The sequence below is a fragment of the Cyprinus carpio genome, chromosome B16 (assembly GCF_018340385.1).
Source record: "Cyprinus carpio isolate SPL01 chromosome B16, ASM1834038v1, whole genome shotgun sequence".
Classification (NCBI taxonomy): Eukaryota; Metazoa; Chordata; class Actinopteri; order Cypriniformes; family Cyprinidae; genus Cyprinus; species Cyprinus carpio.
This window is the reverse complement of record NC_056612.1, coordinates 20,502,109-20,521,699: the sequence shown is the minus strand read 5'-3', so window position 1 is coordinate 20,521,699 and position 19,591 is coordinate 20,502,109. Positions and strand designations below refer to the sequence as shown.

At 37.2% G+C, this 19,591-nt stretch overlaps 1 protein-coding gene across 1 annotated transcript in view; it reads right to left on the bottom strand.

Moving 5' to 3' along the window:
* The window catches only part of col6a4a (collagen, type VI, alpha 4a), a 31,774-nt gene extending 12,486 nt beyond the window's left edge, over positions 1-19,288 (bottom strand). The window contains exons 1-14 of the mRNA XM_042741409.1: positions 19,212-19,288; positions 12,400-12,497; positions 11,132-11,722; positions 9,902-10,456; positions 8,755-9,372; positions 7,815-8,372; positions 6,557-7,114; positions 4,970-5,542; positions 4,294-4,866; positions 1,383-1,732; positions 1,006-1,084; positions 725-870; positions 255-347; positions 116-169 (exon numbers count right to left, since the gene is read on the bottom strand). Of these exons, the coding sequence (XP_042597343.1) occupies positions 116-169; positions 255-347; positions 725-870; positions 1,006-1,084; positions 1,383-1,732; positions 4,294-4,866; positions 4,970-5,542; positions 6,557-7,114; positions 7,815-8,372; positions 8,755-9,372; positions 9,902-10,456; positions 11,132-11,722; positions 12,400-12,475 (4,824 nt within the window). The 5' untranslated portion in view covers positions 12,476-12,497; positions 19,212-19,288. The remainder of the gene's footprint in view (positions 1-115; positions 170-254; positions 348-724; positions 871-1,005; positions 1,085-1,382; positions 1,733-4,293; positions 4,867-4,969; positions 5,543-6,556; positions 7,115-7,814; positions 8,373-8,754; positions 9,373-9,901; positions 10,457-11,131; positions 11,723-12,399; positions 12,498-19,211) is intronic.
* Positions 19,289-19,591: the final 303 nt, after the last annotated feature.

Sequence of the window (19,591 nt, the reverse complement as noted above, 5' to 3'; positions counted from 1 at the left end):
AAACACATTGAGGTCCAATGGCATTGTAAAGTAACTTGCTTATCACATGAAAATTGATTTTGAATAAATGAAAATAAGTTTAAACATAAAAATAAGTGTAAAATGAAGAACTTACAGGTCCTCCTTCTTCTCCAGGAAAACCAGGAAGTCCCCTCTGTCCAAGTGGCCCCTGATCAGCAGTACAGTGCCAAATTAAACACTTATCTTCATTTTCAAATATTGTCCAGTAAATCTTCTGTCCTAAATCTAATCACCTTCATCCCTGGACGACCATAATTTCCACGTGCTCCCTCATGACCGCTGCATTTACACATCACATTACAGCACTCCCTTGAGGCAACTGTATCCTGTAGATTGGAAGAAAGTGCGAGAGTGAGAAACACGGAGGAAGGTGTTTTATGTCATAAGGTGACTGTTGATACCAAGCACTTGACACCCTGACATCTTTCTTCAGCACTCTTTAAAAACTCACAGCTGTTTCCCTTCCTCTTAAAGAGCCTCACACTCCCACCCACCCACAGGAAGCCATTTGTTTAAACAGCAATCAAAACACTGTTGTGATTGTTAAGGCAGCTAATGTACTTCAAATAACAATGTACTTGCATGTGACTAATAAGGGCCATAATTTCTCATAGCACTAAAATTGTGAAATACAGAGCCATTCCTCATCACCATGATCCGATTCTCTCAAAGTCTCATCCTTTGGATGTTTTAATTGACTTACAATCTGCATCTGCATGACACTGCCCACATTCTGCATGCCGACAGAGAGAAGCTCCTTGTAGTGCATCCCTCGACCAAACTCCAGCCTCTGCAGGTCAGCAGAGTTTTTAAGTCCTTCTAGTGCCACAATCATCAATGCTTTTACACCTGTGAATGTCACAAAGGGAGTCTTAGTAGCCTAAACATAATGAGCATATTCAACCAAGCAGGCACATCTGTAACTGTAACTGCAGCATGAAGTGCAGTGTTTTAAAGAAACTCATTGCTGTTTAATCGCTGTACCACTGGCCCTGAGGCTGCTGACAGCAAGCAGGAGGTCCTCAACAGGTTCATCCAATCCATCTGTAAAGATGATGAGCACCTAGAAAGAGAAATCAAAGAAAAACTTTCTTCTCTGTAGAAAAGACCCGCTTAGAACAACATAAAAACCTTTGTTGGTTCATGCTGGTTTATGGTGGTCAGTCCTGGTTCTATCAATCAATCAATCAATCAATCAATCACTCAATCAATCAATCAATCAATCAATCAATCAGTCAGTCAGTCAGTCAGTCAGTCTACAATATCTATCTATCTATCTATCTATCTATCTATCTATCTATCTATCTATCTATCTTTGATGTATTTTTCAGATGTGATGGATTGTTAACTGCTGTTCTCACCTTTACATAAGAATTTGAAGCTCTGAACTTTTTCTCAAACGACTGTAGAAGCTGGGTGTTGAATTTCAGAGATTGTGAAGTCTGAAGTGACATCACTTTTTTTATCACACCTTCATCGTACTCATCGAAGGAAAAATCATCCAGCATCTTTCCATTACCCTCGACCAATCGGAACCCTATATTGGTATTGAGGGTTGGGCTGCGGACACAGCACAGATCGTTGACAACCGAAACGTACCGGATGATCTCGGGAAGGTAGGACTGCAGCTTTTTTTGGTCTGTAAATATTGACCGAGAACTTGAACTGGTGCGCGAGTTATCAAATCCGATGCCAATGTCAATTGAACAACCTAAATAAAGAGAGACAAAATGTATATGTGATAAATTGAATGCTGTCAATGTTCTAATCACAACAATATGATAGGTGAATAATTATATGCATATATTAATAAGTATTGCCTAATTGAATTAAAAGTGAAACGATTTTTAAAAATCAATTATTTTAAATGCTACAAGTTAATTTAGGCATCAGAACATTTTAATGTGAAAAATCTACATATAGAGATTTGCTAAAGATTTCATTTAACAGTAAATTAATAGTTAAACAATTTGTGTTAATAAAGATTCATTTTAAGTGAGAGTTAGATGACAGGTAATCTGAAAGGTAATTTAAATGAAAAAAATATGGGAAATTAACAATTAATTATGAACATTTAATATCCAATATCAAAAAAAAAAAAAGTAAAAAATATCGCCCAGATAATCAATTCACTGTAGTCCTGTCACAATCATGGACTTCTGTTCTTACTTAGTTTCCTTATTTGGTCATGTTCCTGTTCTTGTTTAGTTAATTAATTAGCCCCACACCTGGGTCTGTTTCACGCTGATTATGTTCACTATTTATAGTCTGTCTTCTCCTTTATTCCTTTGTCTGCTAATGTTTGATTATTTGGATTTGTGTTTGGATGTGCCCTTTTTTCTCCTCTGGATCATTAAAAGAGCTATTTAGATATATCCTTCGTTGTGTGCTTTGATTTACACACCAGCACGTGTGACAGAATAGCAGACCTAAAAAGTGAGTAAGTTTAGCGGCATTTTTCTTTTTGTTTTGTTCATCATGCGCTTTGCTTTACACACAAGATTGTCAGGTTTTTTTTTTTGTAGCAGTTGGACTGTTTGCTGGAGGACCACAGCAAGGACTTTATCGATCTGGTGTGTTTTACCCACTTCCCAGACCGCTCGCTCTGTGTTTATTACACCGGCCTGAGCGAGCAGTGTAAGGCACGCCTACCAGCGAATGGTCCCAAAGAGGATTTTGCCACTTTTGCGGAGTGGGTGCTGGAGAATAACAGATCTCCGTTCACCGTCTGCCCCGCTGAGGAGGATATCTCCAGCCCCACTCCCGAACCAGAGACCAGCCAGCCGTCATCCTGCTGCACGGAAGTATTGCCTGAGCCCACTGCAGACGGAGAGCCTGAGCCTGCGGTGACTGAGCTGATCGTCGCTTTTTTTTTTTTGTGGGGGAGGCATTTCCCAATTTTCCTGTGTCTCCGCTGGTTCTGTCCAGCCCAAGTCCTTCTGTGTTCCCTCCCAGCCTCCCTCTTCCGCCTCCTCTCAAACCAGCCTCAACCCTATCTCCGCTGGTGCCTGTCAGTCCCTCAGCTCACTCTCAGTCAGTGCCATCTGGGCGCTCTTATTTGCCTCGGGACTTCCAGTCTCCAGCTCCACCTTGGCATGAGGATCCCCTGTCTCCGCCTCCAGCCTCAGAGCCCTGGACTCCACCTCGGTCCTTCGACCCATCGGCTCTGCCTTGGCACTTAGCTCCCTCATCTCCACCGGGCTCCCTCGTCCCTCTGGCTCCGTCTTGGTCAGTTGTCAACCATCTGCCACCTCGGGACTCCACTCCTCTGGCTTCGCCTCGTCACTCCATCCCTCCGGCTTCACCTCCATCCTCAGTCGCTCTGGCTCCACTGCAGTCTTCCGGAGCCCCGCCTCCGCCTTGGTTGCCTGTGTCTTCAGCGCCACCTTGGCCCTCTGGATCCTCTGTGTCACCCTGGCTCTGCTCCGCTCCTCATCCATCGGTGCAGTCTCCATCATTTGGCCCCCTGGTGTTGTCGGCTCTTACTCCACCATGGCTCCTCCCACCGTCGACTCCACCGTGGGTCATCAGGCTGGCTGGCCTCTGGATTTCCATCTGGCTCCTTCTGCTCTGGGCTCCTCCATCCACTCCACCCTGGTACTATGGTCTATTCTCCCTCTCCATTGCCTGCCCCATGCCCGCCTCCTGAACCCCACCCTCCCTCTGGACTATTTCTTTCGGTGCGGGGATGCACCGTTCCAGGAGGGGGGCGAACTGTCACAATCATGGACTTCTGTTCTTACTCTGCTTCCTTATTTGGTCATCTTCTTGTTTAGGTAATTAGCCCCACACCTGTTTCTGTTTCCCACTGATTATGTTCACTATTTAAAGTCTGTCTTTATTCCTTTTTGTCCGCTATTGATGTTCGATTATTTGGATTTGTGTTTGGATGTGCCCTCTTTTCTCTTCTGGATCATTAAAAGAACTATTTAGATATCTCCTTCATTGTGTGCTTTGATTTTCACACCAGCATGTGACAAGTCCAAACATACTGTGGATTCTTAATTCTGTTAATCTTGAAGGTATATTCAAATTTAACTATTTAATATCAGTTCTACAATTTAATATCACACATTTACATTTAGTCATTTAGCAGATTTCATTTAGCTTTCAACCAATGTGACTTACAAATGAAGACAATAGAAGCAATCAAATCCAACAAAAGAGCAATAAAATGCAAGTGTTATGGCAAGTCTCGATTAGCCCAATGCAGTACACGTAGCAAGGTTTTATGTGTGTGCATATATACACATAGATGGTACTTCTACTCACTTGGATCTATGGATTGAGGAATACAAAGGGCTTCCACAAATGTTGCTGTTGTCATATTAAGGTAGCTGAAGTCCTGCACTCTGAATACCCTATCCAGTGACCCAGCAATATAACTGAGCTGAGACATCAATACATCCCCAATTCCAATAACAAAGACGTTAATTCGAAGGCGTCTGAGATATTCGGCTGCCTCGTTCACACTGTCTGATGAAATGCCATCAGTAATAAGTACAAGATTTTGTGGTACCCCGCTCGCTGTGCGACTCCCTTTGCTCTCCTCGAAGAATTCCACAACGCTACTTAGAGCGTTTCCAATTTTTGTCCCTTCTTTAATTTGCTGAATTTGTCTAATTGCTAATTTTACCCCCTCCAAATCTTTATGCTCATTTAAGTAGAACTCCTTCCGATATGAGCTGCTGAACTGGGCTATACCAATTCTGAAAAGTTCTGGAGAAATACGGAGCTGGTCCACAACATTTAGCAAGAAAGCAATCATAGTTCTCCATGACTCATCGTTGATGCTTTCAGATCCATCAATCAGAAACACCATGTCAGCTACCTCCATGTGGCATTCTGCAAGACAGAACAATCAGAGACAATCTAGTTCTGGTCATGTTGATAAATCTGACATCTAATTTGCTTTTGAATTCTTAAAGTCTGAAGCAAAAGCTTTTACCTGGTTTGGTTGAACTGCAAAGCACACTGGAGACGTTCTTCTGCAGTCCTTTAAGGCCCTCGTAATTATCAACATGGAAGATTTGGTTTTTGTTCTTGGTAATGATCTCCAGATCACTCTTTTGAGCTCTAGCCACTCCAATTCCATACACATTTATATGGTTGGCCGCAAACTCATCAGCCCATGTATATAAATTTTCTCGGTCTCTAGCATCACCATCCGTAATTACGAACAGCATTTGAGGGATGCCCCGTTTATGTCGCCCACCATTCTCTTCTTTAAAGTAATTGAGCGAGTATCCAAGAGCCTTAGCCGTGTTGAAGTTTCCAGTTGGGGGCTTCAAGGTTTCTAGGGCCTCAACTACCTGACGTTTATTGTTGTACTGGTTTAAAGAGAACTGATATGGAGTGCCTGAGTAAACAATAACGCCAATGCGAATTAGATTGTCCCCAATCTGTGTGCTGTTCACCACGGAGATTAAAAAGTTTCTAATGTTTTCAAAGTCTTGAATACGAATCCGTCTGGTGCACTGCACCAGGAAGATCACATCAGCCAACGGATTGCTCGGACAATCTACAAGTAATATGAGAAAAACATTTATTAATATTCCATAAAAAAACAAAACATGTACTCCAAGACTAGCTTAAACAAGAATAAATTCCCAGGATGGTCTAAGATGGTTGATTCTAGCGCTTTCTTGATATTGGTCATATCTACAGTATGTTGTTCATAGCAATAATTTGTAGTCAACCAACATGTTTGCATTTGAATAATTTTAACCGGGTGACTAACAGGAAGCAAAATTACTATTCAAGTAATTTAATTCACTCAAAAATTTAAATGGCCCCATTATTTACTCACCCTAACAGCTAACTGTCATACGAGTGTACACGAGAGAGTGGCGTTACAGCGGATGACGTAGGATTTAGGCATAGCCTAAGCTCCAGTGAGAAGTAATGAACGCAGAAGTTTAGAGGGGAGAGCAAAAGAAAACACCGGTCACGAATTAGAAGTACAAAACGAGGATTTGTAAAGGAAAACATCAGAGGATTTCAATATAATCCAAGAAGAGACTGGTTTTCCTATGCTGTAAACGCCACTTTCTCTTGTATGCGCATACGACCGTTAGCAGAAGCTAGAGATTACGATTTATAAAGTTTTAAATATGAATATTTTTCTAACACAAATGCATCTCTTTGCTTCAAGAGGCCTTTCTTAACCCCTTTATTAACTCTTAAAATAAAATTGTGTGTAAGCCTGACCTTAAGAAATTTACTCTTAATGTAATGTCTTTACTTCTGAAAAATTTAAATTTAAATTTACCAAGGGTGGCATTTTGCAGAATGCCATTGCCTGTTGCATTTTTGGAACTATAAATTAGATGCATTGAACTTTCTGTCAATCCAATTCAAATTCCAATTCAACTTCCTGCAGAATTCACAATTCAACTCATGAAATGAAAGACAGAAATTCTACATTTTTCCAAACCCTGTATAAACAACATCCAAAACAAAAAGCTGACCTTTTCAACAGGGATGTGCTGTAAATGTGGCACACATGAACATTTTAGGAATGTTTATGATTCACCTGTTTCAGGGCTGCAGAGCTTGAATTGGAGGTTTTTGTCAATGGATTGAAGTGCTTCAAAATCCCTCTCCACGTACACTTTATCTTGAGTTCCACTGATCTCCCAGAGCTGTGTGGTGTTTACACTACCCACACCTATTGAGAAGATGGTCACACCCTTGTCTCTGATATCCTTTGCGGGTGCAGCGACAGCATCATGAGCTTCCCCATCTGTGATAACTACAAGGAACTGTGGAACATCAGGCCGACCGCCGTTGGATTTGTCAAAATATTTTGAAATGAATGAGAGCGCTTTTCCAGTGTATGTGTTTCCTGTTAGCTGTTTAATGCTGTTGATCGCTTTCTCTACGTCATCCTGGTTGTAGTACCTATCCAGTGGAAACTGCTCCTGTGGATTATCGCTGAACTGGACCACCCCAATGTGCACATTATCTTCTCCAATAATGGTACCATTTACAACTTTGGTAATAAATGTCTTCATTGATGTAAAGTTTAGGCTATAAATGCTAGAAGAGCCGTCAATCAAAAACATGATATCTGCCACTTTGTTCTTGCAGGCTAAAGAAAGTAGAAGAACAAATCCAGTAAATACATAAAACATATTCAAAATTAGAAATAAAATCTTTACGCTACACTACCATCCAAAAGTTTGTGGAATTTCTAGAATTTTTCAAATTTTTTTGAATGCTTACCAAGTAAAAACAGTAATATTGTAAAATATTATTAAAATATAAATATTTTAAAATAACTGTTAAGTATTTTAATGGATTTTAAAAATGTAATCCTGTTATGGCAAAGCTGAATTTTCAGAAGCCCTTACTTGAGTCTTCGGTTTCTCAAGATACTTCAGAAATCTCTCTAATATGCTGATTTGGTGCTCAAAAAAAGTTTATTATCATTATCAATCTAGGGAAAACCTGTGTTACATAACAGTTTAATGGAAACTATTGTGGTTTTTTTCCCAGATTTTTTGATGTATAGAAAGTTCAAAAGAACAGTGTTTATTTGAAAATGAAATATCTTTTCTAATATTGTATAATTTTACTGTCACATCAGTTTACTGTGTCCATGTTGAATAAAAGCATTAATTACTTTCAAAAAAATAAAAAAAAAAATTCAAAAAAAAAAAGTAGTTCAAACATTTGAATGGTAGTATATCTTTAATAAACATTTTAATGTTTTCAAGTTTTTCTAAATGTATGTTGTTTTAAACCAGACAAAAACATGGATTTTTTTTCGGTATATGTATTAGTCTTACCCTCTTGTGAACAAATATCTGTGATAACTTCGTTCTTGAGGGTATTGAGTGCATCATAGTTGCTTACATAGAACTGCTTAGCTTCGTCAGCCGTCATTCTCAAGAGCTCTTCCTGGTTGGCATCCCTTAATCCAATTGCATAGACTGAAACACCTTGAATCCTCAGCTCTGCCGCTGGTTCACTCACCTCATCTTGGGATTCCTTATCAGTAATGACAATGAGAATCTCCTGAACCTTAGCCGGGCGGGATGCTTTAGCCTGACTAAAGAGATTGGCCACATAAGTTAGTGCTTTGCCTGTTTCTGTGCCTCCATAGGGCTGACTGATGTTCTTCACAGCCGCTTCTAAGGAGACTCTGTTTTTGTGCTCTGTCAGGCTGAATTGTAGAGTCGGATCATGGTCGACTTTCACAACTCCCACACGAACTTGATTGGGTCCAATGTTGAATTGTTGCAGGACGCCTATAATAAATTTCTTCACATCTTCAAAGTCGGCACGAGTGCTGCCAGAGTGGTCCAACAGGAAATAAATATCGGCTTCCTCTGTGTTCACACATCCTAAAAGTGAGGATTGAATGACAAGTACAAGAAACTATAAGCAGAAACCAAGAGCAAAAATATTCATACTAAATTAAAGCATAACATATTCAGCACAAGCTCTTTAAATTAAGGGTATTATGATGTTAAAATAAAAAATAAAAAAATGTATGGAAAAGTAATAAAATTATGAAAAATCTTCTCATTGTGTAATAATTTCTCCTTAACTATTACACAAAGTGGCTGAAAATGTAATCAAAAGTTATGAGGCAAAATGCTGAATCTAAGTAAATATAACTAATTTATCAATCAATTACTTGAAATAGTGTGTACTCCCTCAACAATATAGAAAGTTAATGTTTTTGACTCTTTTAACATTTCCTACATTGTTTGTTGCTTTTACCTTGTTTTAGAATGAATCTATTGTTCTTGTCAAAACCTCTATCGACCACAACCTTACAAAGGCTCTTTCTGAGGCTTTTCTCCAGCGAAGTAAGCATCTGAAAACTATCCACATTGAACACAAACTGGCGTTCAGGGTAAGATCCTATTTTTTTGAGCTCCTCCACACTAGCATCCTTCACCCCGAGGGCATATACAGTGACTCCTAAGCGCCTCAGCTCAGCAGCTGGGGCAGCGACTTCATCTTGTGACTTGCCATCAGTGATGACGACAGCTACCTGTTTAACACCGAAAGCTTTCCTGCTGCCCCTTCTCTTAGTAAAGAGATGGCCCTTGGCAAAATTCAGGGCCGCACCAGTTGCAGTTCCTCCGCCTCTTTGTGGTATGATTTTAACATAGTTCAGAATATCACTCTTGTTAACGAAACTGTCCAAGTAGAATTCAGCACGGGGTGTGTCACTGTAAAGAATCATTCCCACCCTCACATTGTCAGAGTTCACCTCGAGGCCACTAATTGTGCGGTGGATGAAACGTTTCACTAGTAGAAAGTTGCTACTGGTGATACTACCCGATTCATCCACAATAAACACAATATCCGCCACTTGGGCTGATGTGCAATCTGTTCAAAGACAATAAAAATACATTAATATAGTGGAAAATAGTGGTAAAATTGAACAACAATTATCACAAAATTACACATATTATTAAAATCATAGTTGTACATTACGGTGTACACTGCATAGGTTTTTTTTTTTTTTAATTAAATAAGGTTTTCAGTTTGTCTTACTGACTCTTAATCATTTTGCTAAACAAGACAACAATATTAAGCTCTCTGCTGCCCCCCTTAAGCTCTAATGGTACAAATGGTGTTTATTATGAGACGTTACAACAGACTGACTGACATGCAACATATGTTGATGTTGTATGGGAAAAAAAAAATTCTGCGTTTGCGGTAAATTATGTTTATGTGACCCACCTTATGTAGAATAAAACAGCTTCACATATATGACTGGAGTCATCATCTAATTTTAATCGAAAATATTATTCATATCTTGTGTCACACTTACTTAATGCACCTTAGAGAACACATAATTCATAATGTGCTGTTATGTCTTTATTGTTCGTAGTTGAAATAAAGGCAAACTAACCTCCTGTAACATTGAAAACTTCTGTTTCCTGAATTCGTTTTCTGATATCTGTTGCAACATCAATGATATTCTGATCAACCTGGAAAGTGCGTAGCGAAGGTAACAGGTAGTGTAAATCTGCTTCCAATCTGATATCAATAACAGTCACATCCTCATTCTTCATTGTTCGTATGGCCCTCTGAGTGGAGTCAGAAGAGTTCCCTGTTCTGAGCACCAGCAGATACTGTTTGTAGCCTCTAGCAATTCTGCTGCCAGACGCCGTGTTAAGAAAGTGAGTACGAACATAATCTATGGCCTGTCCTAATTTTCGCTCTCCACTGGGCCTTGGGTTGAACCGATTTATGTACCCTGTGGCTTGTTCCTTAACTTTGTAGTCATTAAACAGGAACTCCTTGACAACATTCTCTCCAAATTGAGCCAGCGCGATCTTATGAGATCCATCTCCCACATTGAGCTGCACAGCCAGTTGGTTGAGAAGCTCCCTTATCTGCTGTGTTTCTCTCTGGGCCAAACTATCCACCAGGACAAATATATCAGCAAACCTTGGGGCAATGGCTGAAACAGACACAAAATGAATAATTGAAAACTATTTTTTTTTTTTTTTCATATTTGCACATGTAAATACATGAATATTCAACATATTACACAGTTATTGCTTACAACTTAACCAGCAGTGATGGTCATTTAAGATAAAAGTTAATAAGAAGCTATTCACACATAATGATTTTTAAAATACAAGACACAGGGCAGAACTCCTTTCAACTTTCAACATGAGGCAAGAGCACAACAGTTATTTTATATGTACTCAGCATGAGCATAGCTCAGGTTGGACTAAAAAAGTAAATATTTATCAAGATTCTTCAATTCTTCATTTTTTTATATTCTCTTTCCTTTCTTTCTTTCTTTCTTTCTTTCTTTCTTTCTTTTGTGGGTGTTTGTATTGTCAATATACAATAACAGTTAATAACATCACTGATGTGCGTTACATAATAATAAACAGCACATACGATTATTAAAACTTGAATTTAAAATAAAAGTAAACCTTCAAAGAAAAATTAAAAGCTACGTAATTCAAATATAACTGTATATAAATAGTATTAATAACACTGTACCAGGTGTAAACAGTTATCTTGCTTGACCACTTGTGATTGGATTGCTAGAGACAGATTCAGAAATCATGTTTATACAGGCTCGTTAACTTCTGAACATAGTTTTTAAAACTTAATTTACCTTTCCCCTGATCCCTCATCAAGATGCACACTGTATCCTTCATGGTGGTCGTCAGTCCTTGCAGTGCTTGGTAATTTTCAATATTAACCACAAAACGCTCAGGTGGACTGTTGGCAATAGCCTTTAACTCAGTCATATTCGTTGGACCAACACCAATGGCAAAGATGATAATACCCTTCTGTCGCAGATTTTTAGCAGGTTCTTTTATATCATCGGCTGATTCTCCATCTGTGATCACCACAACAATCTGAGGCACTTTTACATTGATACGGCTTCCACCTGCACTCGTGAAATAGCTGTCCTTAAGAAAATTCATGGCTTTTCCCATGTATGTGCCTCCTTTTCGGTATGGAAGGTTATCTATTTTCGTAAACAGTTCCGCTTTGTTTGCATATTCCCCTATCAGGAACTCTTTGTGGGGATCGGTGCTGAACTGAGCAAGGCCAACTTGTACCTTTTTAGTGTCAATATCCAAACCATCAACGAAAGTGTGCATGAACATCTTAACCTCCCGGAAGTCTCGAGTACTGATGCTGCTAGAACTATCCACAAGGAATACAATGTCATATGGTGGATTTTCATCCAGGCATCCTATCAATGAGAGTATAATAGACAACACATGACAATTAAGACATGTATAAGTGTCATAAATGACACAAATATACGCTACTGTTCAAAATTGGGCAGTTCGTAGGATTTTTTAATGTTAAGTCTTTTTGTAATTTATGTAATGTAATGTAATTTATTCCTGTGATGGCAAAGCTGAATTTTTAGCAGCAATTACTTCAGTTTTCAGTGTCACATGATCCTTCAGAAATCATTCTCAAAGATGATGATTTAATACTCAAAACACATTTTGAAAGAGCTGTGCTGCTTAATATTTTTTTGTGGGAAGCATGATTTTTTTTTTTATTAATAGAAAGTTCAAAAGAATTGAATTTACTTGTTACAATTTAAATCTGTACTGTCACTTTTAATCAATTAAGTGCATTCTTCTTGTTGAATATATGTTTTCTTTTCATTCAAAATAAAAATCTTACTGACCAAACTTTTGAACGGTATACAGAATCCAAAATGCCAATACAAATTATAAATACAATTTTTTTTTAAATTACACAATTGGTCAAAAACACTAAACACACATAACATTAATCATCAATAGTATTAATAACATTCATTTTCTTTGGGCCATGTTAAAATAAAAATCCATAAATTATTTAGGAAATTGTTAATTTTCAGTAAATTAGACATGCAAGTAAGGTGTTTACCTGTTGGCTGTGCAGTGCTTACAAGGAAACATGATATAATGATTAAACCAAAAACAAATATCCATATCTTCCCCATTGTCTGAGCACGTCCCGAAGACCTTAACAGAAAAAAAGAAATAATTTTAGCATGATATTTCCAATAAATTTAGTATTACCTGATACTGAACCTAATTTGACCCCTAACTTGAGCAAGACGCTCCTTACACAAGTGGACATCTGGCTTTTATAAAAGGTGAATTAAAATATATATATTTTAAAAAAATTAATAAAGTCAAAGAAATACATTAGAAAGATACAATTATTCCTAAAAATACATGTTTTAAACAAATAACTGAACTGAGTCTGCCTGTCTTTTTGTCTGCTACCAAATGAACTAAAAACATAGCAATGATCAAATAAATTAGCTCTGCTGTGAGGCAAACAACAGTGTTTATTTTTTGCTGTTAAGAAATGTTTGAGTTGGAATGACAGCAGAGAGCATGTTTCACACACAGACCAGCCGTAAAATGTAAGGTCAATTGAGGGCCTGTCTAAACCTTCAAGCTCTCATAGCCCAAGACCCCAAATCTTTCATGTGGTAAGAAGAAAGGAATGCCAATCTGTTCCTGTTTCACAGCCTTTCAAAGGCAGGACCCAACAACCACATAAATGTTAGACTTCCCATAGTCCCATTTAATGTTTTCAGTTGCTAAGATTTTTTCTTATTTTGAAGAAGAAGAAAAAAAAAAAAGCAAAATGTAATGAATGTTTAGACCATTCCTATTTTTTCTGTGAAGTCTTTAAAGATATACAATACTGCACATCTTTCTCTATATCCAGATGGTAGCAGTGGAACCAAACAAAACTGCAAACAATGATTGTTTGCGAACAGGTTTCAAACATCATCCCTTGTCTGCAATTAATCAAATAACAAATATTTCCACACTAAAAGGAATAGTTGACCCAAAAATAAAAACAATTGCTAAAAATTTAACCTCAAGCCATCTAAGCTGTTGATGAGTTTGTTTCGTAATTGGAACATATTAGGTGAAATTTAACATTAAATCGCCAATGGATCCTCTGCAGTGAATGGGTGCCGTCATAATAAGAATTCAAACAGCTGATAAAAACATCACAGTAATCTACATGACTCCAGTCTATCAATTAACATCTTGTAAAGTGACAAGCTGCATGTTTATAATAAATAGATCCATTATTAAGATGTTTTTAATTTCAAACCACTGCCTCTATCCATAATATTGCTTTCTCCAGTGAAAAAGTTGCCTCACCTGAATCAGGAGAGAAATATGCATGGATCAAGCACCGTTTACAAGCTAAAACAGTTTAAAACAGTCATAAACAGGGATTGAACTTTTTCACTGGAGGATTGAAAAAGAAACATTCTGACAGCACCCATTCACTGCAGAGGATCCACTGGTGAGCAAGTGATGTAATGTTAAATTTCTCCAAATCTGTGAAGAAAACAAACTCATGTACATCTTTAATGGCCTGAGCCTGAGTAAATATTAATTTTTGGTTTAGCTATTCCTTTTACTCTTGCCACTGGTTGACAACACTTTGCTATGTTTGGCTGGGCGGCAGGAGAGAGAGATAAAGGTCAATATATTTTGTTCTTATTTTTCATTAATCAAATTCAGTCACATTCTTCTTTGCCTTCCATAAGGCCATCAACACATCTGTATCCGCTTGCTTCTCTCCATTCCAGGGGCGCCCCCAAGGGGTGGCCAGGGGTGGCCACGGCCACCACTGTATAAACTCTGGCCACCCCTGTGGCCACCCCTAGGATGATTTGCAGTGGGTACTATAAATTGAAATGCAGAATGTAAATTCACAATAGTTTAAGAAGTGGGGAAAAAAATAATAATAAAAATGCAGCACCGGGTGCAGCCACCAAAAGAAATTGCAGATTGGCGCCACCAGAGTAGCTGCCCTTCCCCCTCGCCCTCCCGTCCAAACAAAACACAGAGCACGCGCATATATCACGTGATGGTCTAGACTAGTGCGCATACGCATTTATAGTGCATTCTGTCACTGGAAATTTAGAATTATAACATTTTTCAAGATTTGGGACAGAACATTTATAGATCTATATAATTTATATAATTTCATATAGTTACTATCACACGAAGAGTGACGTTTTTCTCCAAAAGTCAGCATAATTACAAATGTGATATTGATTTTATACAACAGTTCAATAAACAAGAAGTTAATATCAAGAGACTTACGTTTTAGACAACATATTCCCTGTTTATGCTCTATTTCTAAAAACGAAAATCATTCCAAACACAGCCACTGTTTTGCGTCTCTGAGTGACATGATAGTGTTTCCTTCCTGAATGAATCAACCGTTTAAATGATTCGGTTCAATTGCAATGACTCACTTATTAACAGTGACTCGCTGACACCTACTGGCGGTTTTAATTTCACATTTAAGGTACCTTTTCGTTTTTAAAATAATTTCAAACATCAGTTTTCAATGTTTTATGTTTAAAATACCAAAACATTATTTATTCATTTGTAACTGCAGGTTAAAGTACTCCATGTCCCACAGAGCTGCATTAAACAGTGTGCAAAAACATCTAAATGGCACTTCAAATGCAGCTTCTGTTTTCTCTGCATTGCAAAGATCAATTTTGTTGATACTGATTGCATTTGCTTGGTAACAGCCCAAATGCAAGTATTTGACCTAAAAGATGGTGCACACTTTTAGAAAAAATGGTGTGAAGGTAAAAATAAAAAAATCAGCTGTCAGCACAATTAGAAATAAGATATCAGCACAATAACACACTCAGCAAAATATTGTATGTTTATCGTTATCGAAAAAAATCCCAGAAATATCTTTTTCTTTTTTTTTTTTTTTGTCAATATTGCAAACCCTTTTTTTCTTTTATTTTGGTGTGCCACCCCAAGATTTACTGTGGCCTCATCTGGCCACCCCTTAAAATTTCCTGGGGGCCCCACTATTCATGTTTTTGAGAGATACAAATGTCCCATGCATAGAAAGTTACACATGTGCCCGTCATCCCAAAATAGGAGCTCAAAGGAAATCACATCTAATCTGCATTCTGCACGTTTGCTCTCATGCTCAGTAAAATGGTCTTCTATAATAGAATCACACATAAGAGACACATGGAACCTATATCTGTTTCAGGCACGCTAACAGAACAACTTGCTCTATTAAAAAATTCTTTCTAACACAACTCTTTCATTAGGATGCTAACCTGCTCCAGGCTTTACAAATAAACCCACTGACAAGCTTTTATGTCTTGTGTTTCAAAATGCTATTACTTCCTATAGAAGGATAGGCTAACCGCATGCAATTTTATATGTACTTTTTTTACTTTGTCGTTTGTTTCAATTGAAGTTATTTGCATGTGCATCCCAAACAACTTCTTTCAGTAATCCTCCAGCATCCCGCCGCCCCCGTTTATTCATTTATGAGCTGCTCAGATGAGCTGGATGGTGTAGTTGCTTTAATGTGGTCTGCTGTTCTTGAAACACTTTCAGTACAAAGAATAGAAAAATTTAGAACATTTCCGACAGATTAAGGTTTCAATATAAGTTTTAAACAAAGATTTTCAACACAAAGGCAAAAAAAAATTACATTTAATTTAGATTTTTCTGAAATCATTCTAATATGCTGATCTGCTGCTCAAGGAACATGTATAATTATCAATGTTGAAAAGAGTTTTTCTGCTGAATATTTCTGTCTTTTTTCTGGATTCTTTGATGAATGAGAAAATTTTGATAAATTTCGATGCATAAAAATGGTAATCATTTCTTTCAGTAAAAAATATTGTTGACTCTAAACTTTTGAATGACAGTATATATAAAAATACTATCAGATTTAATCTTTGTTTATTTGACTAATTTATTATCACTATTATTATCATAATTATTTCACTTTTTAATTTGGTTTTCTTTAAATCAGCAAAATAAGATCGGTACCTGTTTAGATTCCATTATCATTTTGTCATAGAACTGCTTAAATTCACTGCAAAATGTGTTAACCAGGATTTGATTATTCTCCCACATTAAACGACACCTCAGTACAGGATGAAAGAAAATGTTCCCCTGTTCTATGCTGTTAAAAATGTTTACAGTTTTAATAAAACAGATTTGAACGGAAAAACAAATAATATCCAAACTTCCCAAAAGAGTTTCAAACCCTTAAGCCAGAACCAACTGGGCGGAAAACAGTTGTGAGGCCCAGATGTTCAAGGGTAACAGTGGATCAAATATTGTGCACATGGAAGTAATTAAACTGTGAAGAGAGATTTGACTGATTGAGAAAACCAAAACCAGAGGCCATGACATATCACTGAGGCAAATCTTTGCATGCATGTTTATTTCATACTTGTTTCTTGCCTTATGATTTCAGAGATCAGACAATGTTAGACACAAATATTAATAGGACAACATTCAAATGAATAAAGTAAGTAAATCATCTAATGATCATAACATTCCATGAATCTGAGCAAATGAAAGCTTTTAGATACAGCTAAGTTATGATTATTTATTTCTTAAAAGTAAATAACTGATTACAGCACAATCTTCTAATTCTAATAACTTATTGATTTCAAGTCAAAAAACTGATTTTGGATATAGGTAAAATGCGACTAGATCAGGCATCAGAAACCTTTGGCGTGCATGCTAGAAATGTGGAAAATAAACATCGGCACACAAGCGATAAGGGAGACAGGAATAAGCTGACAGACACCATGTGGCAATGCACAACAAATCCAATAAGGTAAACAGACGCCTTTCATGCTCTCTTCTAATTACTCCCATTTATTTTGCATACTGTCCATGTCTATAACACAGCTGCATATGTTACATATGATGTAAACATTCCATGGTACTATGTTTTTTGTATGATCAAGCATGATGACAGCATAGAACATGGATCTGATCACCTCTAACTGGAGCTCCAGATGTGCAATTATGCTGGCTTTTAAAATCCCTAAACCCAAAAGCAAATTTTTGTAAGTTCAGGAACTGTTGCATCAACACTGCATTCCCTCCTCATTTCAAAATCATTTCCTTATCTGACTGGGGACACTGTATGCAAGCCTTCATGGCATGGAGGAAAAGACAAGGATGTTTTAAATAAATACTTACAATAGGCATATCCACCCGAAACTGAACAAATTTTGCCTACTTATTGGGCAGCTTTCTGTAGTATATTCCCAATTCATTTGCTACATTTCTTATTTCAGGAAGTGTTTATTTTAATGAGACAGACAACTAAATCTTGTTAGCCCAGTTTGCCCATACTGGAAGACACACATAATGACACCATCTGTTTGTAAGTTGCTTTCTTCAGTGATGACCATAAAAAAGTTGCTGTCTAAATGAAAAGCAAATATTTATACCATTTATACCATATTTATTTTTACCAGTTCTATTTATTTATTTAGTTAGTTGGTTGATTGCGATTTCACTTTTTTAACATTAGTTAGTGTCTAATGTTGCTATTTGAGCATAAAAAATATCTGCAAAGTTGCAGCACTGAAAGTTCAATGCAAACAGAGATATCTTTTAAAATTCTGTCAGTTTGACAAAAACGGCTGGTAAGGGACTACAACTAGCTTCTTCCCAGGTCCGTTACGTCATGAACCCAGATAAACCCCGCCCCCGGGAACACGCAACAAAGGGGGCGAGGCAATGTTGTGCTGCTTTAGAGAAGGGGAATAGAAAACTAGGGGTGCATGTAAAAATCTGTTCATATATGGATCGCGATTCTGTCTTCTTACGATTCTAATGGGTTCACAAGTTTCAAAACCAATGTTCTAAAGCAGCAGTTCTCAATCCTGTTCCTCGCTTATATTCACATAGCAATGAGAAGCGTTATACTTGGATGCGCTTTTGGTTGCTGTGCTGTATTAAACCTTTAATCAGACTAAAACCGTATATATTAAAAGCTAACAGAAGCAGTAGCGTTCACAAACAACAGCGTATCTAAAAGTATGAGACAACAACGAACAACAACAACAGCAAACAAACATACCATTAAGAGCCGCTATTGCACAGGTTCTGCGTGATCCTCTTCATTAATATTCTCTGCATCTCATTCGGGCTCAAACTGATAACCAATATAGACCATTGTTTACAATACAACTGGAGCACATTCTGAGTTTGAGGGGCGGGATGTTCGAGCTCTAGAAGCGGTTTAGCGAATTACAACACACTGAGCCAGCTGACCAATCTCAGCCCATTGCATATTTCTGAGGGAGGGGCTTCATAAAAACAGGAAATAATCTAGGCTTTTGTCAGAGAAGTGATAGATCTGTGTGGAATAAAGGTAAATTATGTGAAAATTAATGCATTTTTTAAAAAACGAAAGATGAACACATTTTAGACTGCACCCCATAAACACAATCAAGCCTAGAAAAAAAACTGTCATCCACCCCTTTAAATAAAAAAATACATTTAAATTTTAACGTACATGTGAAATGTAAAATTATATTTAAAATTCATTTAAAAAAATGTTTGTCAGAAAATGTGCATATTTGTTTGCAGCTATGTGGAAGCAGACATGTTTAACTGTTAAAAAATATTAGGCTATTATCATCGCCATCATTGTTAATAAAGTATCCTTGACACATTTTTAAACACAAAATGCAAGCAGAGAGTTTTATTTCCAGTTTCCAAATAGGCTACTTTAAACTCTAGCATATAAATATTCTAGCAGTTCTCCCCAAACACTTGCATAACCACTCATGTCTTATTATAATAAAAACACACAACAATAATTTTCAGCAATAATGAAAGCAATGCCTCTACATGCAAGAATGAAGAGCATGTACTTACTGTACATCTGTCGGAGTGCGACACAAAAATCCCACCGCACGAGCAGGGCTTTGCTTAGACCGTGTGACCACTCCTCACTGAACCCCCTCCCCCGCAGTATCTTCATTCTTTTCGTGAATTTTAATGTCTACCAAGTTTCTGAATCGTTCAATGCATTTGGAAGACTGTATCGAAACAATAGGCTATTCTTTTTTATACGGCTCATTACAACAAACTTATTAATATTCACATTTTATTTTTCCAAATGTATAGCCTATACATTTGGTAAAATAAAATGTGAATATTAATAAGTTTGTATTATATTATTATTATATATTATTATATTATATGTATTATATTATTATTTTAATATATATATATATATATATATATATATATAT